The sequence below is a fragment of the Taudactylus pleione genome, unplaced genomic scaffold, assembly GCF_031769625.1.
Source record: "Taudactylus pleione unplaced genomic scaffold, aTauple2 ptg000026l, whole genome shotgun sequence".
NCBI lineage: Eukaryota > Metazoa > Chordata > Amphibia > Anura > Myobatrachidae > Taudactylus > Taudactylus pleione.
In genome coordinates, this window is record NW_028284428.1 from 7,024,523 (window position 1) to 7,047,427 (window position 22,905).

A 22,905-nucleotide genomic window follows, 5' to 3' on the forward strand; every position below is an offset into this window, starting at 1 on the left:
GGGTCCTGAGGCCCGAGTTTGAGAACCTGTGGTCTAGTGTATATGAGCCTTAATAAGCATTTTCAGAAGTATTTTCAAAGCAACATGTCTGTGTGGAGTATTTAAAAAGCTGAGTTTACAAAGGATACAGCTCCATGTAGGAGGGAACGCACACTATCTCTTTTGAGAATTCCACAGGGCAATAAAGCATGTTCAGCTGTTCTTCATAGAGTGTCAGTGTCTCAGTCAGGTTTACACAGTTTCCCTGTGGGAGGAAGCAGAAGAGAGAAGTAAAGGTGAATTAGAAGCTTATTGACAGGTATTATAAATAATTGTCTTGTGAAGGCTTCTAAAGCAAAACAGAAGCTTGCCATTTATCACAGGAGCTGTCTGGAAGTCTAGGCTAAGTAATAAATATATTGCTCCAATGGCAATATTATTACTGTAAGACCAGACAGTAAGCTCAGTTAACCCATGCTGCATGACGGTGACAGACACAGAAATATTCTCCTATCTTGGACACTCAGTGCAACTTATCACCTTACCTACCCTAATTATTTGTTTGTCTATGACTCTATGCCATTAATCGGTCTAAAACCCTTTCTTTAATATTTCCTTAGCTTCTTAAATAGTTTCCCTGCATACAGATGACAAACTCTGTGCCACACACGTCCTCAGTGTCATATCTCCCATAAAAGATCTTGACCCATTTATTGATTATATAATTCATACTTGCCGACAATCAGCTCCCTCCTTCCGGGAGGGAGCTGATTGTCGGCTAACAGCGGGGGCCGTGTCCGGACAGCTGTGACACATTGGGGGTGGAGCCGCGCGATTGCGTCATCATGGCCCCGCCCCCTCTTCACAATGCCGTTATTTTTGGCACTGTGAAGCAGGGGGCGGGGCCACGGTGACGCGATTCAGCGCAAATCGCTTCACCTCCCCCACCCCGCTGTGGGGATTTCTAGTGTATTCTGGGGGGAGGTCGGGAGGGCTAGGGAATGTCGGGAGGCTTGCCTGCCTTTCCGGGGGCCCGGGAGCGGCACCTGATATTCGGGAGGCTCCCGGCCAAATCGGGAGGGTAGGCAAGCCTGATACAATTGGTTGATGATTTGCTAACCAATGGTATTATTTTACAGTTCAAAAAAGTTTCTCTGATGCACTAAAGGAAAAACAAAAATACAGTAAATAATACCATCAGTTGCATTTCTTTGTCATGTGCGCTGTGTGTTTAGCCAGTTTCTGTTTGGTAATAAACATAATGCAGTCAGGATCTGACAAGTCCACTATTCAAAAATATATATTTTGTATGAGCCTTGGACCCAAATGACCCGGGCTATAATATAAACACTAGATTTATTATATAACCTGTATAAGAAAGGGTCCTGGACTGCACACCCTGAATATATATAATGGGAGGTGCTACCTGTTGAGACTATTATTGCAGGCACAGAAACAGACAGATCACAGGTGCACAACTCCAAATTACTAATTATATACAAATAGATTATGCAATAAAATCTTGCAATAAATAGAGGTTTTTAGCTTAATCATGGCCAAGGTTATGGACCTACCCACCATATCCAGGTAACCTCTGTAGGGTAGGTCCCTGACATACTAGGGTTCAAATCCAGAGCGCAGGATACCCCCAAACCAGCTCAGCCTAGCCACCCCAGGGCATCACTCTAATGAGAAAAGTGAAGTGTAAAGTAAGAAAGGTAAGAGCAGTTGCTGCTGCATGTATAGGATAGAGAAGTGAAAATACAAATATAACAAAAACAAACAGTAAAAGTGTTTAAAATGTGCAAAAAGGAAAAGTGTTATAAAGCAATGCCCTGAAGTAGACCAACCAAAGCAATCCAGGGGACCCACTTGGTTGGTCTGCTTCAGGGCATCGCTTTATAACACTTTTCCTTTTTTGCACATTTAAACACTTTTACTGGTTGTTTTTATTATATTTGTATTTTCACTTCTCTATCCTATACATGCAGCAGCAACTGCTCTTATCTTTCTTTACACTTCACTTTTCTCATTAGAGCGATGCCCTGGGGTGGCTTGGCTGAGCTGGTTTTGGGTTGTCCTGCGCTCTGGATTTGAACCCTAATACGTTAGGGACCTACCCAACCTTGGCCACGATTATGCTAAAAACCTCTATTTATTGCAAAATGTTATTGCATAATGTATTTATATACAGTATAATCAGTATTTTGGAGTTGTGCACCTGTGATCTGTCTGTTTCTGTGCCCTTATTATATAATCTATATATATGAATTTCTGTACCATAACCGTTCTATAAAAAACAGGCGGTAATATCAGTAACTGGAGTAAACACTTTTTTACTTTAACTATTTACATATCACACTTTTTATATAATTGACATTCATGACAAGCTTGAAAATTGGCCAGCCCTGAAGTTAGCTAATACGCATCTGGACGAGTTAAACATGCATACAGTAAGCATCTTGGTCAGATGACTTCAATTATTCATTGCTGAAGAATCCAAGTTCTTTTAAAGCTTGGCTGCTACTTTCTGTCTTTCTTTTGTAGGCTCAGAGGATTACTGGCCTGATATTCAGTGCATGTAAATACAAATGCAGCCGCTTCTAGTGAGTTTTAGCAAACTGCGCATGTACCATAGCGAACGCACTCATTTACCCAGTGCATGAAATGGATGTTTCTGGGTGTCAACTGGGCACACGCGAACAGAACCATCTAGTGGGAGTATCGTTGGTGTGTAGCCAGAGTAACACTATATTGTGAGTCATGTGTATGCCATGGGGATGCCTATTTCAGTTGTAACTATTGCACCTAGCAAGGGGTAGGTATAAGTGGCGATGATAATAATGAGGGCTGCTCTTATGTAAGGAAAAAGTGGGATGGTGCAATGTGTACGCATTAGGACATACGTATATATTATTAGACTATTTATAGGACACCACATGAGGTCCACAGTGATGTACAGAGAGGATACAAAGATTTTCATACAATAAGACAGTACACAGTAAAACAGTACAGTACACTAAACAGTACATTACAGTGAGACAAATAGTTGCAGGTATCTTAAAATAAACATCTAGTGTACACATCTACTGCGAAACAGAAAAATCATGCACCCGACAACATCGTCATCATCATCAAGTTTGAATGTTACACCAGGCCTATGGATTGCGTAATGTAACAAAGTGTATCATTTACATCAGTGTAACTTAAAACCGGGCACATCTCTAAGACGTGAATATATATGACCTGCATCACCAAGTGCATTTGGCGCAACTATTATGTTGAATTTGACAATTTTTACAATGGTCACATTTTTACGTGGTGCAAATGGACTCCAACTCCATGGCACTAATATTAAGACGATGTTTTTAGTGGTGTTCCAGTACAATATTTATTATTGCAAACACAAGGTTGCATACACATCATTACTCTGGATTAAAAATGATCAGAGCCAGTCCTCTAATTGTAGCACTGGTTTCGGCCTAGGATAATCACATGTTTAGAATACAGCATTGAACTATGGAAGGCATTTCCCATACAATCACGTACAAGGTTGGTATTTCTGAGTAAGCGTTTAAAAGCACTTTACTGAATATGAAAAGAACAACAAGCCCATTGACTGGGATGTACAGTCAGGTCCATAAATATTGGGACATTGACAGAATTTTCAGATTTTGGCCTCTATTCACCACCACAATGGTTTTGAAATGAAGCAAACAAGATGTGCTTTAACTGCAGACTTTCAGATTTAATTTGAGGGTAATTACATCCAAATCGGGTGAACGGTGTAGGAATTACAACAGTTTCAATATGTGCCTCCCACTTTTTAAGGGGCCAAAAGTAATGGGACTATCAACTCAAAAGCTATTTCATGGACAGGTGTGGGCTATTCCCTCATTATTTCATTATCAATTAAGCAGGTAAAAGGTCTGGAATTAATTCTAGGTGTGACATTTGCATTTGGAATCAGTTGCTGTCGACTCTCAATATGAGATCCAAAGAGCTGTCACTATCAGTGAAGAAAGCCATCATTAGGCTGAAAAATCAAAACAAACCCATCAGAGATAGCAAAAACATTAGGTGTGGCCAAATCAACTGTTTGGAACATTCTTAAAAAGAAAGAACGCATCGGAGAGCTCAGCAACACCAAAAGACCCGGAAGACCACGACAAACAACTGTGGTGGATGACAAAAGAATTATTTCTCTGGTGAAGAAAAACCCCTTCACAACAGTTGGCCAAATCAAGAACACTCTCCAGAAGGTAGGTGTATATGTGTCAAAGTCAACAATCAAGAGAAGACTTCACAAGAGTGAATATAGAGGGTTCACCACAAGATGTAAACCATTGGTGAGCCACAAAAACAGGAAGACCAGATTAGAGTTTGCCAAACAACATCTAAAAAAGCCATTACAGCTCTGGAACAACATCCTATTGACAGATGAGACAAAGATCAACTTGTACCAGAGTGATGGGAAGAGAAGAGAAGGAAAGGAACTGCTCATGATCCAAAACATACCACCTCATCAGTGAAGCATGGTGGTGGTAGTGTCATGGCGTGGGCATGTATGGCTGCCAATGGAACTGGTTCCCTTGTATTTATTGATGATGTGACTGCTGACAAAAGCAGCAGAATTAATTCTGAAGTGTTTTGGGCAATATTATATGCTCATATTCAGTCAAATGCTTCAGAACTCATTGGACAGTGCTTCACAGTGCAGATGGACAATGACCCGAAGCATACTTCAAAAGCAACCAAAGAGTTTTTTAAGGCTAAAAAGTGGAATGATATGCAATGGCCAAGTCAATCCCCTGGCCTGAATCCGATTGAGCATGCATTTCACTTGATGAAGACAAAACTGAAGGGAAAATGCCCCAAGAACAAGCAGGAACAGAAGACTTTCGCAGTAGACGCCTGGCAGAGCATCACCAGGGATGAAACCCAGCGTCTGGTGATGTCTATGCGTTCCAGACTTCGGCTGTAATTGCCTACAAAGGATTTGCAACAAAGTATTAAAAAGTGAAAGTTAGATTTAGGATTGTTTAGTTTGTCCCATTACTTTTGGCCCCTTAAAAAGTGGGGGGCACATATAGAAACCATTGTAATTCCTACACCGTTCACCTGATTTGGATGTAATTACCCTCAAATTAAATCTGAAAGTCTGCAGTTAAATCACATCTTGTTTGTTTCATTTCAAAGCCATTGTGGTGGTGAATAGAGGACAAAATATGAATATTCTGTCAATGTCCCAATATTTATGGACCTGACTGTAAGTGCTATAAATAAAAGGAATTAGTTTTCTTACACAAATAGTAGACCAAGCGGAAATGTAATGGTATTGCTCATCAATTTAAAAGAAAAATACAGATAGTTTACGAGTGCCTGATGTGGCATCTAAGTATAAATAAAACCAAATAATGTTATGTGGCAATTCCATCTAATGTATAAATTGCTGGATTGTTTTCTGAATGTGTCCAGAATGTTTGTAAAATCTCATAGGGGTTGGGGGTCGCGGGGGGTTCCGTGATCGCGGGGCAGGGCTTAGCGCCGGAGGGGGGGTAGCAGCGGCGACCGGTCGGCGCATGCGCGGGCACTTAATCACGGTATTTTTTGCGAAAATACCGTGATAAGGCTCCGAAGGGGATTAGCAGGGACAGTGCTTTATCGCAAGTTCTGTCCCTGCAAGGGATTTGTAGTAAATCCCTGTGATATTGCCTGAATTCGCAATGCGAATTCACTCGGTAATATCACACTACAATCTGCATTACCAATGCGGATTGTAGTAAATAGAGCCCAAGAAATACTCATTGATTATGTAAGAGCTAGAAATGTAGCAAGAAGCCAATTAGTTCTCATGAGGTCAGGTACAGGGAACAGTACCCTATAGATGCAGTTACATTACATCTAGTGACATACATCAGTGCCATGATTCCCCAATTCCGATCTGCATATCAAAAGTGACGATCGGTGACCATCGATGATTGGCGATCCGTCATTGGATCGGGGAAATACAGCATTGGTAAAACTCCCGACTCACCGATCCCGACCATTTTTTGGCCAAAATATCAGCGAATCGAGGAAATCCAACATGTTGAATTTCTCAGATCCCACGAGCCAGCCGTCGGCAGAACGGGGAATGACGGCAATCAGTTGCAGATGTTTGGATGCCTTTAAAGCAGTCTATTCACCTAAATGGCACTCACTTGTTCTTTCCACCCCTGACGCGTCATAGCATCTAAGTGTTTAAAATATGTAAATGGCAAAGCTTATACTGTGTGTGTGTGTACAACTCAGCATCAACCCTCCTGTATTTACGGCACTGCAGTGAGCCATTCAGCACGTAACGTGGCAGATAACAAAAACAATAGCTTTAAATCAGGAACAAACTGCAAGTGTTTCTTAAGCTTTATATATTTTCATATGAATGCCTCTCTCTCTTTACCTTCCTCCATTACAGACCAAGTCCCGCAAATGTATGGGTAAAAAAAAAAAACAATTGCTCCTGATTCCCAGAAGTAAAGTGCCAATTGGCACTGCAGGACATTGGCACTTTTCTTCTGGGAATCAGGAGCGATTGGGTTTTCATTTACCCATACATCTGCGGGACTTGGTCTGCCACGGAGGAAGGTAAAGAGAGAGAGGCATTCAAACACCTGCCTCGGAATATCTCCTTCTCCACATAACACCTGCACACCCGTCCCTGCCCTGTTTTGGGGTTCACTCCACCACGGCACCTGCTATCTAAAATACGGATCAGAGAAGCTGCAGTTTTAAAAGACCTGGAGCTGCTGTCTCCGTCAGATTAGATTGAGCAGGCGGGCACTAGGACCTGTCGCGGCTCTAACAGCCCTTATCCGGCTGGACACATTCACTGGCTGATTGCACAACAGGGGGAGGCCTGGCTGATTGCACCTTATGGGGGGCTTGGCTGGATACACATAAGGGGAGGGAGGCCTGGCTGGACGCACCTACAGGAGAACCTGGCTGGACACACATAAGGGGAGGGCCTGGCTGGATGCACATAAGGGGGGCTGGTGGATTGCTCAAAAGGGGGGGCCTGGCTGGAAGCACATAAGGGGGGACCTGGCTGGAAGCACAGAAGGGTGGGCCTGGCTGGAAGCACATAAGGGGGGCCTGGCTGGAAGCACATAAGGGGCCTGACTGGATGCACATAAGAGGACAGGCTTGATATTTTTTGGCCAAATGTTTTTGTTATAGGGATAAGGTAGCGGGGGAAAGTGGGGCCCTGCCGATTTTGTTAGTCCCGGGCCCCACAAATTCTGACGTCTGCCAGTAGCTGTATCTATTGCAGGTGACCCAGGGTTTATGATGGCACTCGCCAGCACAAGCTTACTGATTCTAATTGGATGATTGCGATTTTACATCTGAAGCTAATAGGTGCTCTCTGCATTGATTATAGGATCATTGATGATCTTGTGTATTTATGCCTTGTATTGTGTATTGCAGTATAAATTCTAGGTGCGATATAAATAAATATAGTAAACCTGATAGAAACTAGCAGAAAATTAAGAGATGTAGATATTTTATGTAACAATTTCCATTACTTTCAAAGCAAATAGGTTTAAGCTACTGCATACATGAACTGCATGACTCAACAGATGAAATCTTTCTACTATGAACTACAATCTAGTTTTATTGCTCCGTACGAAGGAACTGCTCCAGTACAGCTTTCCTGAAGACCTCAAAACACGAACACCACAAGCTTGGCATGTTTTCAGCTGCCAGTAATGTGCACTATTTCAATAGCATTTTATTTCTGGACAGTTTGTTTTTCTTGTACAGCTTAATATAGATTGTGTGTTAAACGTAGACCTATTATGCAGCTTCCGTGCATCAAAATGGGCAAAAAACATTTTATGTAGGATGCTACCGGTTCCGGATGAGACACAGATGTTTATTCAGGTATTTTTCTATAAAAAGCATAAGGGGAAGAAGCATATAATTTACTAAGACACAGTAAAACATGAAAATCCTATTTTGTTATTCATCACTGTTTACTCATCATCATTTTGTTTGCATTTGTGTAGTTACCCACCGGGATTAAGAAAATGCAAGTCGGGCCGCATATCACATGTGACTGTGTTTGATGATTAAACAAAGCAGGAAGTTGTCAAAAAACAGAACCTCAGGAGCTCCTGACCAAAGGGGCAACAGAAGTGGGTAATGGGGAACATTGGTACTAGTAGGCTCTATCCCCATACCTAACTACGAATACCCCATCTGTCAAAACATTAGCAATCTGGACAACTGATAGTAGGATGAAGTATGACCCTGCCTCTGCCTCAAGAGATGTATGTATTCCACACGCATGATAATTTCTATCTAAAACCGGTTTGCTGACAAACTTTCTCCAACAATGCCCTAATCATCATGGTTATTACAGCCACATCATTACAGCCAGTTGCTGTAACATCAGATGAAGAAAATAACCTTTGCTTAATAGGTCAGGCCTTGACAGACGATGCAAAGATCGAACCTCTGCCATGCTGAGAACATCTGTGTAACAGATATTTCTGCTTCACCTGTACAAATGCTGGTGAGTCTTTGTGAGTGCGAGACTCATGGTGCCCCTCTAATGACTAAGTTACGCCACTGCTGTGGAAAAGTCCAACCTAAATTTTCTGCTTTTCCATGCAAGGCTATGTTTTACTTTGGGTAAGCAGTGCAGCATCTAAACTCTATACGGGTGGCCTGAGCCCACCTCTGCTTCTCCTCCCCTGGCTTCCTTCCATTCGTTCATCATATTATACTGCACAATTTAGGTAGAAGGCAGCAATGTGAGTAGTCACAGTCTGTGTCTGCAGCTCTCTGCCCCCACCTGCTACAGGCAAGTGTTTACAATTTAAAAAGCCTGTATTCCTTCTGAACCCACTGTTCCAGCATCTTCCCAATGTCCACCCAATTGGAGCTCTAAAAAAAGATACAACTTGGCAGACCTTATTAATATAATCTTAAAATTAATATTGTTTAACTTATGCTTTTACATATGCATTATTTTTTATTGTAACTGTATAATTCAAAATCAAATCCTCATCTTGGGTCATAGACGTTTGAGGGAAACCCTCCTACAGTGTGTAGATCCCAGCTCTCATTACTGTATATGATGTCAACTCAGTAAGGACCATGAGCTTAGCTGTAGTGGGTGCAAGGTGTGCCATTTCTATGGGGTCCCAGATCCAGCTCATATAGTGGTTTATCAAGTTCCCAAAATTGCCTGCTAAGAAATTGAGTCTGGCCCATTTCCCAGGCCTGAACTGGGTTACTTGTCAGTGGCGATCTCTGTCTCTCCCCCTTAGTAAAGCTCCACACTGATATGATCCATCTCCCACACTCCTGCTTCACACTCACAGTCTAGTTAATCAGTAAGCCCAGCAATGTTGGAGTAGGCTTCTCCTTGTGAAGCTAGGAGGCGGGAATTGAGCTCCGAGATTAGGACTGTCCTAGAAATGGACAGTGTACCCAAGTTAAGAACGTCTCTACCCACAATGGAATGTCCTGCTTTAGGAAGTATCCCCTCAGGTAGGAGCTGGCTGGTTCCCGACCTCTGTGTGGAGGGTATTGAGAACTGGAGGCACTGTGCGGCACAATGTGTACTGGCAGCAATACAATATGACATATTGTGAACTGGGACGAATACAATGTGGCATACTATAAACTGGTGGCACTGTGTGGTATAATGTGAATTAGGGCACCTCTATGGGACATGAAATTAACTTAGGTACTATAATGGGGCATAAAATGAACTAGGGCACGACTACTGTACGAGGGGTGTGCAATACGTTTCCAGATGTGTAGTGCATAGGTAGAATACACACAATCTGACTGTCTCACCATACAAGTCTACGGGACACACAGGCTGGCCGCATTCAGCTAATCAGGGAGCTGCTCCGACGGAGATGCACCCTGATTGGCTGGCGGCCCCTTCACTGACGGGGCACACGTGTGCCCCGGTCAATTACGCGGAGCAAAGGTATGTGTACACACATACCTTTGCTCAGTCTGGCATGGATCGGGTTTTTTGCGTTTTTTTATTTTAACCCCTGGATTGCCTACTTGGACAAGTGGACGTGATCTACGCATAGGAGAGGTGAGTATGGATTTTTTTTTCAGGTACACCCCTATGGATTACTTTGGATACTAGGTGAGTATGTGTGAGTGTGAGTGTGCATGTATATTTTAATAAAATTTTACATTCACGGTGTATGTTTGTTTATTTACGTATTTCTTTAGTTGTGGAACTACAAGTGCCAGTGGGCCCGTAATGCCCCGCATGCTGGTATTTGTGGTTCTCCAAATACCAGCATGCAGGGAAGGCTTGCTGGTACTTGTGGTTCTACAACTAAAGACAATATGCAAACTTTATTTTTACACTTTCAACCCGGCACCCACCGCCCTAGGGTGCCGGGGATAGCCCCGGGCTATCAGTCTAGGCCTGGGGTGCCCTGGAGAGGGGTACCCCTTTATTGGGGGGTTACCCAACTCCCCAGGGATCCCCGGCCTGGACTGACTAGCGGTCAGGGATAATGCTTTGGCCGTGGAAACCGGTGAAAGGTTTTCCCTGGCTGTGGCATTATCCCCCCACTAGAAAGAGTTCGGTGCTGGTTCTGGAATTTTCTGGGGACCCCTACTTGTTTTGTCCCCTGATTTACCAGAACCAGGACCAGCTCAACAAAGCCCTGTGCTGGTTCTTAATATACAGGGGCCCCCTACGCATTTTGGCCCCTGTATTTTTAGAACCAGAACAGGCTTTGTAAAGCCCGGGGCTGGTTATGCTTTTAGGGAGGGGGTGCACATCATTTTTTTTTTCATTTGAAAACATTTACCCTAAGTACACACAGAAACATGTACATATCTCATGGATATGTGCATGTTTCAGTATTAATCTGACCTGCTCAGGATGTACTCGCTAGCCTGAAGCAGGTCTATTATTTGGGGACTTTTGGTAATCTTTTTTTGCGAGTCTGAAACAGACACTCTATTACATTGGGCGAGCTGATTGTTTTCAATGTGAAAACATCTGGATGCGAGTTTGAGAATGGAGAGTTTTAGTAACTCTGAAAAATGCGAGTTTTAGTGAACAGACACCCTATTTCATTGGAGAGTTGTGAAAAATTGCGAGTTTAGCACCAAACTCGCAATTTACCAAAACAGACTACCTATTACATTTGGCCCTTAATGTGCATTAAAGTACAATGTTCTAGAAATATTGAATGCAATAACTAATGGGAGGATAGATTTAAAATGCACATTTTTTTTATTTATCATTAGGTACAAAAAAACAGCATGGCAATATATAATAGTTGCCAAACCATCGAAAGGGGTCCTGTTAATAAAACACACACTGATAAATTACTGGGTCTTGTCTCTAACGTTTATACTAGAGCTTCCAAACGGATATATCAAAATAATCCATAATATTCACAAGAATAAATATTTACCCACAACTTATATAAATATTTTGCAAATATAACTAAAGCGTTTTTTTATAAAGCATACGGAATGTATATGCATATATCTATGTAAGCCATTGTAAAATAGGATTTATGGAGCTATAACTTGTAAATAAAGAACGGCATGTACTGTTTCACAGATATTTTAAATTTAGCATAGTAGCAAAGTATTGCATGTAAGCACTTCAATATTTATCAAACTTTCCTCAACCAGAAGACTAACTATATCCACCTGTTACTATTTCACTAGCAGGAGGGAACAATCCTTAAATCTAGGGATGGGACATTGAAAGAAAACATCAGTAGTAGTACTGATATTTTTAACATTGATCAAAAAAAATTGTTTAGTCCTAAACACTGGTTCGGGAGCACCAATGGTTTCTGATGTTAACCAATGTTTCTATTTGAATAAACTAGATACTTAATAACACTCCAAGCAAGGATTTTGAACACAAAACCTTGCTATTCTGTTAAACCCCCCTGTTATTTAATGCAAACATGGCCTGATTCAGAGGTGCACGCTATGGTGATCGCAAGGTTACCTCTGGGAGACGCAGAATGAATTTGGACGCAGAGAGAGGTAATTTCAATGGACATTTCTGGGTGGTAACAGGGAAGTGGTTAGCCAGACTCTGGTGTGTCGTGGTCAGCGACTGCCTCTTTTTCCGCAAATGTACTGACACCGGCGGCCATGTTCAGACAGAGATTCTGCGCCTCCATAGAGCTGGTGCAATCTCCAATGGTGCGACCGATGGTCCATCGTAATATGCACAGCAACAGATTAGCACCGCAGCTGGTGGGCGTCTCTGTACGAAGTCCATAGGCCGTGACATTAGCATAAAGACATAGCTTACCTGCGCCAAAAGATGCAGTGCGGCTGCAATAATGTACACCTCTTAAACAGGCCCACAATGCTCAGCATGCAGAGGACATGAACACCCAATGTCATGTACCGCAGTTAGACACTATTTTCGCCTGTGTTGCAAGCCTAGTACAGATGTGTCCTCATACACTGAGGCTTCAGTCGTGGGAAACAGCCTCTCCTTGGCGACTCGGTTTCACCGAACATCTTTCCTGCTCAAAATGTACGTCTTATTTGCATAAATAAAACTGGGAGCAACAAAACTACTTTGCTAGACTGCACTGATCAATTTGATGCGTGGCATTTGTACATCTGTGTGCGAATGAGTTTGAATCTGTATACAAAGTGCTACAATGCAGCGGCCACGGCTATTTTTATACCAAGTTCCGTTCATCTGCGACTTTATATGTGTTTGAAACTAATTCCTGTGCAGTTAAAGGCGCAGCCCAGCATCTCTTTGAGTGGTATTTTGCAGCGTCTGCAAATAAGACGCACATTTTTTTTTTTTTTTTTTAAAAACAGTTCACTACACCTTACAGAGTAAATCTATGTAGTGGGGATGGGTGCAGGATGCTGGCGCTCGGGATCCCGGCGGTCAGAAGCACTATGACGGCATCCTGACCAGTTTACAATTCCGACGCCTCCAGATAAGTAAACCTAACCCCTAATCTTACCCCTAAACCCTCCCTCTCCGCAGCCTAAACCTAATCCTCCCTCTCCGCAGCCTAAACCTAACCCTCCCCCCTAGTGCCTAACCTTAACCCTCCCCCTAACCACAGTAATTACCTTCGGGATACCGGCGATCAGGATGCCGGCGCCGGTATTCTGAAAAGGCTTCGGCATTCTGAACGCCGGAATCCCAGCAGTCAGAATTATTACCGAATCCCATGTACTGTGCAGTCACACACTACATAGTTTACATAGCTGTAATGGTTTAAACTAACAATTTAAGCTAGCTTCTTATAGGTAGGTGATTCAGAGTTGTATGCTGATCGCATTGCTGCTGCATCATTGGACACAGCAGTGATGTGAAAATATGGTAATGTCGCAGGAGTCTGAAGAAAAACAATGCCCCCTGCTGGTATCGCAGATCCGAGTCCTGATCCAAAGTCGGATCATCGCGATCAGGCCGTGGCTTAGGGGGCACACTTTGCGCTGATGCAGGACCGTTCTGAACATATGTAAAACAGGTACTGCGCATGCGCAGTTTTCCCACCATCATAGTTGTACGCAAACCATCGTGTTTACGTGCAACTATGCATCAGGCCCATAGTGACAATTACAAAGGTTTCTATACATGAGCAGATAGCTCATGAGTTAAGTGTGAGTTAAGAAGTTGTGTATTGTATGCTAACAATTGTCTGTTTTAAATACAGGGGGATTTAACTGGACATGCAAATACTTCCTGTACATACGGGAGCCAATCAAATGGATCCTCACCTTCACAAAGTCAGCCATCGGAATCAATCCATTGATGGTTCTGATGAAACATCATTCAATTACCATCCCTACTTAAATCAGTACAGCACTGACTGGGAGAAGATGAGGCTGTGTGTCCAAGCATCATATACTGTAAATATTTTGGTATAAGGAAAAGTTGTAATTACCCCAGTCAAAATTGTGTGCTTACCTTCCTAGTGATTTTATTGATTGTATACCAAAGGGTAGTGATGCACAGATAATGCGTACATGTAAAAGGATATACACATTTAATTATGGAGTGTCTGCCCCAATAAAAATGGTTAGTGTGGAAAGCAAATGAAAGGAATGAACAATGACTAGAAGAATGATAATAAATTGTTCCCTATTTTATGTCACACTCTCCAAGACCTTGGCGCTGCCCTTGTAGAGTTACACCATCAAAATGGTCTAAGAATTTGCAGAACTGGCTGTACAGTATTACAATTCCAAGCATACAGAGTACAATAACAAACATGTCCAATAAAGTGTGTGTGTGTGTCTATGTGTGTGTGTGTGTGTGTGTGCGCACACGTGCATTTTCTAGCTGTATATTCTGCAAAGCAGACCCAATTATGGAGTCTCCTCCCCTATCTATCAGACTGTCAGTACTCAGCTGGTGCAGTGCTGGAAAGAAATTTGGCACATGAGCTCCATTCATGGGGAAAAATGTGCACCATCGCTCTTATGCAGAGTTGTATGCATTTTGCTGTGCATCCGCCCCCTGTGGGTATGCTTAGTTTGCTACTACTCACCATCATACTCAGTGCACACTTGCACCGACTATATACTAGGTGTAAAAGCGCCACACTTATTTGTTCTGAATAGGTCGTAGTCGCATTGACATTCCCTCAGTGAACTCTACCTATGTGAGAACAATTCTTTAAAACCCAGTTATGCCTCTTTAGTTGTTACTGTAGATGCGATTGGGAGGACTCTGCAGCACCCTTACTTGCATACGCTCAGTATTAGCACATGCACAGTGCAAAAACACAACACATTTAACTCTGCATCACGCCCAATATGCAGCACAAGAAATCAATATTGGGCACGTGCGGCCAAAAGAAAACACAGATGCCGAATAATAATCGTGACCGATAGTTGCGATTGTTTGCCGATGGTGACCCCAGGCTGCGACCTCGCACAAAAGACGGCCATCTTTGTGTATCCGTTTAGCTACCTCCCAGAACTGCCCAGGAAAACCCAATACATTATCAACACATTTCTGAGAGTGTTCGTTTCAACTGTAACTGTGATTCTGGGGGAGATGTATTAAACCTTGGAGAGAGATAAAGTACCAACCAATCACCTTATAACTGTTATTTTACAGGCTGTGTTTGAAAAATGACAGTTAGAAGCTGATTAGTTGGTACTTTATCTCTCTTCAAGGACTGATAAATCTTCTTTCCGTGTGCACGGGCTCAGGATACTTGCGCTGTAGGAAAAACTCCCATGCAACTGTGTTCTAAATGTATGAGTATGCCATATAAATAAACGGTGCAATCTTTGCCTATATACAACATAGGCAACGACCAATATTCATGCAACCTCAAGGAATTGTGCTGACACTCACCCTAGTGATGTATAGGCGAATTACTGACTCCCCATACATTCTTACTTGTGTAAGAAACATACCTCCTTACTGAACCTGAAATAAGTTTATGATTTTGATTCTATTCCATTGAATATATACAGTATTATTGCTTTACAAGCAGAAGTTGGATTTCCATCTCTTCTATATATTATCATATTATTTTTTTTAGCTTGATTAATCATTTAGTGAATAATTGAAAAAGGCCATAGATTTGCAGCGAGTTCCTGTGGCTGGCATGCGAGTACAAGCAGAGAGATATTGAGCGCCTGCTGAGTACAAAGCATGTTTCCTGAAACGAGATAAAAGTAAGGCTTGTTCTGCTCATTCGTAAAAGTATAAAATACTGAACATCAGCTGATCAGTGAGTGAATGCATTGATTATACTAACATGCAGCCTTCTGTGTAGAGACAGACCGGCGTTGTCACACATTGCAATATAATCACAGATTCCTAGAACAGAAAATAATGATGGATTTGTCATTTAAGCAGTCTACATTTTCACAGCCAAATGAGTTCCTTCTAAGAGGGAGCTGAGCCATAATCGTGCTTGCAAAATAATTCACTAAGATTTTCCTGTTTGATTTTGCTATGTAAATATATGCAATATGTATTGTTTCAGTGATTGCTCATTTGTATTCATTTAATCATTATATTATTTTCTAGGTATTTAACAAATTAAGAGCTTTGGCATTTGTCCATACTTTAAAGAATTTTAGCAAGATCTGAGTTCATACAGTACATGTCCTTGTGTTCCTTATGCTGGGCATACACTATACAATTTTCTGTCAGATATCTGTCCAATCTGGCTGGTTGGAATGAAAACCTGGTAAATGGACAAAAACTGTTGTTTGAAGAAATTGTTTAGATCAAGCATTTAACAAACTTGTCTGAGGACCATTTTCATCTGTTTTCTGGCATTTAGGAGCAAATTGCTGATCATCATTTACTCCCATACGTTACCAGATTTTCATTCCAACCAATCAACTAGTTGACTGGTTGGACAGATAATCTTTAGATGTGTGGCCAGCTTTAAGTGCAGTGATCTCAGTTATGTCTCATAGAAAACAAGATTTTAGTAGTTAGGCCACTATGGCTTAATTTAAATATGCAAATTATGGTCAAGGTTTACAGATGTGCCCTCATGCATCTAGCCTCAATATGCCACGCAGTGCAACTTGCCTGGCGTGAGTGAGCCACCAGGTCCCGTGCTTCTCTGCTAACATTGGGTGTCTTTTTTTGCCGAAAATATGTCTAAAGCTGGCCACACACTAGACCAACTTAAATCCAACCATTCAACTAGTTGATTGGTTGGAATGAAAATCTGGTAACGTATGAAAGCAAATGACAATCAGCAATTTGCTCCCAAACACCGGAAAATGGACAATAACTGTAGTTTGAACAAATTCTTTAGATCAAACTTTTAACAAAAATTGTCTTACGACCATTTTCATCTGTTTTCTGGCATTTCGGAGCAAATTGCTGATCATCAGTTACTCCCATATGTTACCAGATTTTCATTCCAACCAATCAACTAGTTGACATTTCTATATCTGTGTGCACCTGAGCCTGCATATGAAGCACAGCAGAACTTGGAATGGAAAATCTGCGGGCGCTACATTGTAGCACTTCGTATATAGATTAAGAGACTCAGTGGCGCACAGACATACAAGTGTTGAATATCAAATTAATCAGCACAGTCTGCTGGTGTGTCCTAGTCATATCGCATATACGGCAAAAAAAAGTAAACAAAAAGACACCAGGCGCTACCAGAGTATCACGGGACTTGGCGCACTGAGAGGGACTATTTAGTGCGACTGCAGCAAGATGTGTAAGGACACATCTGTAGTTCAGTATTTGCCAATCTCTTTCCAGGTAATATTGAATCAATCACACTAGTCCCTGCCCTTTCGGAGGTTAAAGTCTAAATATAGTTATTTTTGTATCTCGACTGTGGGAGGAAACCGGATTACTCAAGCAAACATAGGGAGAACATACAAACATCATACATGTAGAACCCAATGTCACAGTGCTATGAGGCAGCAATGCTAACGACTATGAGGACAAGTTAGTTGGAGAACGGAAATGGATATTAAGTTTGAGGTCTTAGCACAGATTTTTCATAAGATTAAGGTTTGACTTTCATTGGGCCACTGAAGAAAATCTGTCTTCTATACTTTTCAGAAGCTCCAAAGTTGCTGTCGTAGTGTTGTGTTTTGGGCCATTGCCCCGATGTAAAAATCTCCCCTCACCCCTATCTGAGCTGTTCAGCATAGAGTAGCAAGGTTTTACCCAGGATATATCTGTAATGTGTACTATTTTTTCTCTAGTTTCTAATGAAAAACCTTACCATCACATGATGCTGCCATTGCTGTAGGTGAGAGACAGGCAGAGGATGTTCCCTGACTGTTACTATTGTTTTGTAAGTAGCCTTCCATGTGAGTGCTCTGAGAAACATCAGATGTGTTACAATAAAAGTACTGTCCTTCTGGTTTATAAGTACAAATCAACCAACCTGAATGAAATGTTTGTCGGCTTTTGTATAGTGAGCTACTGATCATTAGCCAGGCAGTCTCTGAACACAGCTTACTGCATTTTGAATATTTCAAAGGGGTTGGGTACAGGATGCCGTCGCTCAGGATGCCGGTGGTCAGAATCCTGACGCCGGCATCCCGACAGGGTTAGGATACAGACATCTGTCAGAAGTATCCTAACCCTACCCATAAACCTAACAGTCTCTCCCCGCAGCCTAAAACTAACCTCCCCCCTAGTGTCTAACCGTAACCCTACCCCCTAGTGCCTAACCCTCCCCTAGTGCCTAACCATAACCTTCCCCCTAGTGTCTAACCCTAACCCTACCCCCTAGTGCCTAACCCTAACCCTCCCCTAGTGCCTAACCCTAACCCTACCCCCTAGTGCCTAACCCTCCCCTAGTGCCTAACATAACCTTCCCCCTAGTGTCTAACCCTAACCCTACCCCCTAGTGCCTAACCCTAACCCTCCCCTAGTGCCTAACCCTAACCCCTAGTGCCTAACCCTCCCCTAGTGCCTAACCATAACCTTCTCCCTAGTGTCTAACCCTAACTCCTAACCCTCCCACTAACCCCACTACTTACTGTTGGGATGCCAGCGGTTGGGATGCTGGTGCCGGGATTCTGACTGGTGTTGTGATTCTGGCGCCAGCATTCTGATCGCCGGCATGCCGGCCTCTGGGATTTCAACTACATCCCTTTCAAAGATCCACTATTGCAGTGTGTAGAGTAAACCACAGACAACTATCTTTAGGCTGCGTACACACATGCAGCTTTAGCCTGCCCATATTACATCTGATTTTATTTCTGGCAGACAAAAGAGAAATAGCGAATGCTAATCACTGATCCCTAATACTAGGCTTACCATATTATCCCTTTAAACAGGGACACTCATGAATTACACTGGTTCTGTGGCTGGCTGACTTCAAGTCTGTGGAGTTTCCTGATTAAGGATAGTATGTTAAGCCTACCTAAAGGCCCCCATACATCAGTAATCTGAAAACCACAATTGAACAATTTGAAGATTAATTGCCCGATCTTAGGATTTCCCAATCGAGCAATCTGCGCCCATACACTACAGATTTTTTTCAGTGATTTGCAGATCGATTGCAGCAAACACAGATCTGGCAATCTTGAAAGGCCCATCATTTTGCTAGAAACGGTCTGCAAATCTGCTGATCATGTACATACACTAGCAATTTACAGCCCCAATCGATCTGTGAAATCCAACATGTTGGACAATCTGATTAAACAATTCCAATCACTTTTTGGTTGCAATCTGCGATCTGTGAAGCCCATACATTGCAGATTTTTATACACAATCGATTGCAAATTGCACGATTGCTGCAATCCATCTCTGATGTATGGGGGCCTTAAGAGGAAAGTGTTGCATGTGCATACCAGGTGAATGTGGATGTGAGAGAAAAGGACACAGGACCCCCCCATACCACTTCCCCTAACCTGAGTTTTGTGTTTGTGCATCAGATTCCTAATGTGCCAGCATCACACCCTTGACTTTGCTCTCTCTACCACCCAAAATAATGCAACCTGCACAGGTACAGTAGGTTAAAATGGTTCACGTGTGCTTGCTTTTACAGAATGTTTATTATACTAACAGGCAGTGAAACACATTTGCTCAGGATAATGATCTATTCCAGAGTTTCCCAACTCCAGTCCTCAGGGATTCCTAACTGTGCATGTTTTACAGAGCTCCTAGTTGCACAGGTGTATTTATTATTGGCTGTTGGTGCACAGGTGGAGTTGATTATCTCAATTGAGGATATCTTTAAAACATGTTAGGTGCCCCTGAGGACTAAAGTTGGGAAACACTGATCTATTCCCTTGTATTTCAGTTTATTACACCTCATATTTCTGTATATTCTCTGTACTACCGATATATGCTACCTACACAATATAAATTACCTGTGCAAATACAGTAAAAACTTATATATTGGCACAAAGAACAGTCTGAAGTCCATTTTGAATCACAAAAGATCCACAAAGATTCCCTCCAAAATATGTTACTAGGAATACAACATAAAAATGGTAAATCTACTTAAAATAAAGAAATATATAAATTACAGACCAGTGAGCACACAAACAGATTTCTTGGTATCTCACAATGACAAAGCTCAGGTATACACCACAGCGTAGAAATAGATTCGATACCAAGAAGGAACAAAAAGAGGATTTACAAATATTCTTAATTCTAGGGATCTGAATTGGTTACACACTTAAGGCACGGAAACACTGATCCGCCGGTCGAAAATGCTAACCGGTGGCCATCGATGTTCTGTGATCCGTTGGAGGATAGGTGAAATTCTCTATGTTAAATTCCACCAATTTGCAAATCACGATCATATTTTGATCGTGATCGGCAAATCAGTGAGATCCAACATGTTGGATTTCACTGATCCTGCAACCTGGCATCTCTGGAATATGGGGGCCATTACTTGCACATTCCAAGTCTCATTTTGTTTCCATAATAGTCGGCTGAAAACACTAAAGCTGGGTACACATTAGCCGATATGTAGACGGTATGTCTTTCGATCCAGCCGACACATCGTCAACATCGGGCAGTGTGTATGCACTACTAACGACCAAGTGTGCTCCCATTTGGTTGTCAGTTGCATCGTCAGATCAGCCCTACATGTAGCTCAATCTGGCTGCAGCAGGATGTGTCTGGTGCCAACATATCGGGTGGTCAGGCACCAGATCGTGTAATGTGTACCAGCCACCCTATATGTTGGCCTGTCAGCGGTGTGGTTGTCAGTTGCGTCGCTGGGTAGACACATCGTTAATTGTGTACCTAGCTTTACTGTACTAAGCCTGTTATTACATTATTCCAGAACATGCTAAATGGATTTCCTGACAATGGCTTTCAATAGTACTGCATGGTGTGCACTCAACACACATTCCTGTAAAAAGGCGCACCGTAACGGATTCGCTCATTACCATATATGTTGCTGCCCTCAGTCGCATTAGATGAGTCCTCGACAAAATAAACCTTCCTAGACATTGTCACATGTTTTACAATCGTGTCCTTGATACAGTTGCATCAAAAGTACCTGTGTTGCTTATGGTGGGAAACACAGCGAGCGCCATATGCAGCCTTGTCGAACCAAATGAGTTTTTTGGCGCGTCATGATGATAGGAGTATGTGTACTTTTAGGACTTTTGAAATAAAAAGAGACCCTCATGGACTGTCGATAAATGAAGCTCCAATGTTTCGGATATACATAGCATTTATATATATATAAAATGTATTATTGGTCAACATAGCACACAAAACATATAGATCCACACCTAGTGGTCTATGGGCGGGATGTACTAAGCATCACATACCTAATGTGGTGTGCCCCGCCTGATATAGGGTACGTACTGCAGTCGATTACCTAGAAATGCTAATAAAATTGCAAAAGACAGCTCTCCCAATAACCTGTCCTTTGTAATGCCCCCGGATTGAGGGATTTCCGGGTTTAATACCCAAAATTCCCCATGGCGTCCTTCTGCGCATGGACAGAAAGACGTGCGCCACAGGGGGGAGATGGGAGGGATCCGGTTGGATCCCTCTTAAGGGAGGTGTCCCGAAAAGAAGCCCATAGGCTTCTATTGGGTAATGCCACCTGAAGATGGCATTACCCACTATGACGAAGCACCGGAATGTATCGCATTCCAGTGCTTAGTACATCTGAGAAATTATATATATATATATATATATATACACTAATATACCACATTATAAAAAGAACCAGTGAATTATTTACAGTTTTCCTTTATCTAGTAAAAAGGATAATTTTATAATGTACTAAATAAAAGGCCACACACATTAATTGTAACAAATTGAAAGAAAAAAAAAAAACTATAATTATGAAGCCTGGTATTATTTTACTCATATTTGGTTTAATATAACAGTGTCCTTTCCATGATTCATCGTGAACAGCACATACAGCTTTTCATCTATTTTTCTATACATTGCAAACTTTCCATTAGCTGGAATGTGTCTAGTTGCAAAGAAACTCCAGACTCCCAACAAAGTGGCTGTAAATCCATGAAGCCTTCTCTGCTGCAATGACATACAAAATTGCCAAAGCAATTAAAATGACTTATTTTATGATGCAATTGATTAAACACTGTTGTCCGCTATAGTATAGCTATTAAAGGGGAAAACTCTCCAGAGATTGCATTGTTTCCTGGCTGCCAATGTGTAATAAATTTTGCTAAACTGAATTACGGTTGTGATCTATAATCCTGGTTACAAGCTCATCTAGACTGCTGGAGTCATTACCTGGCCATATTCTAGAAATGGCAGTAATTATCTTGGTTGATAATATTGCAGCAATCATGTACAAAAATATGTAAAACACAGTGTTCTATTTATTGACTATAAAAGAACAAGTTCTTGTGTCTAATGCTCTCCAATTATTTATATGCTTGTTTTTTTCCCCGAGTCTATGACTTGTAATTTCTCTTAGAGACAATATTTTAAAAAGGTTTATCAGTGGTTACCAAATTTTCTTGATTCATGGTGCCTTATAGTATCAGTATTTTACTAATGTACCCCTAGGCCAGTAGTTTCTTATTGAGAAATTAAACAATATTAAGTTAAGTAAATTGTGCTTACCGGTCATCCTTAGGCTCAGTTATGTGAAGGTGGACAGGGTGGCGCTTCTGTTTGACCATATATTTTATGATTGGCAGTAACTATAACTGTTTTGCCTGTCACATTGACCACAAATAATTGATTTGGTACTGGACTGCCAACCTGTGACACCCCTGCAAGTGTCCCATGGCACCCAGTTTGGGAGCTACTGCTTTATTTTGTACATGTTTAATGTAGTACAAATGAGATGAATGTATAAATTGGGACTTCAACTTGTTTCTGTAAAGTCCCTAGTAAGTCGGCTTGCAGAGTTTTATCTGTAGTAATACACTGGGGACCGGGAAAGGACTTTATATGAAAAAGCAGACAATGAGCCGCTCATTGCCCTCTCTGTTTTATTATATTTTACC

General features: G+C 41.9%; 1 protein-coding gene across 1 annotated transcript in view; it reads right to left on the reverse strand.

The window, feature by feature from the left end:
• SMS (spermine synthase) overlaps positions 1-22,905 on the reverse strand; it is a 172,224-nt gene that overhangs the window by 16,772 nt on the left and 132,547 nt on the right. Inside the window, exon 10 of the mRNA XM_088451598.1 lies at positions 129-244. Within this exon, the coding sequence (XP_088307724.1) occupies positions 129-244 (116 nt within the window). The remainder of the gene's footprint in view (positions 1-128; positions 245-22,905) is intronic.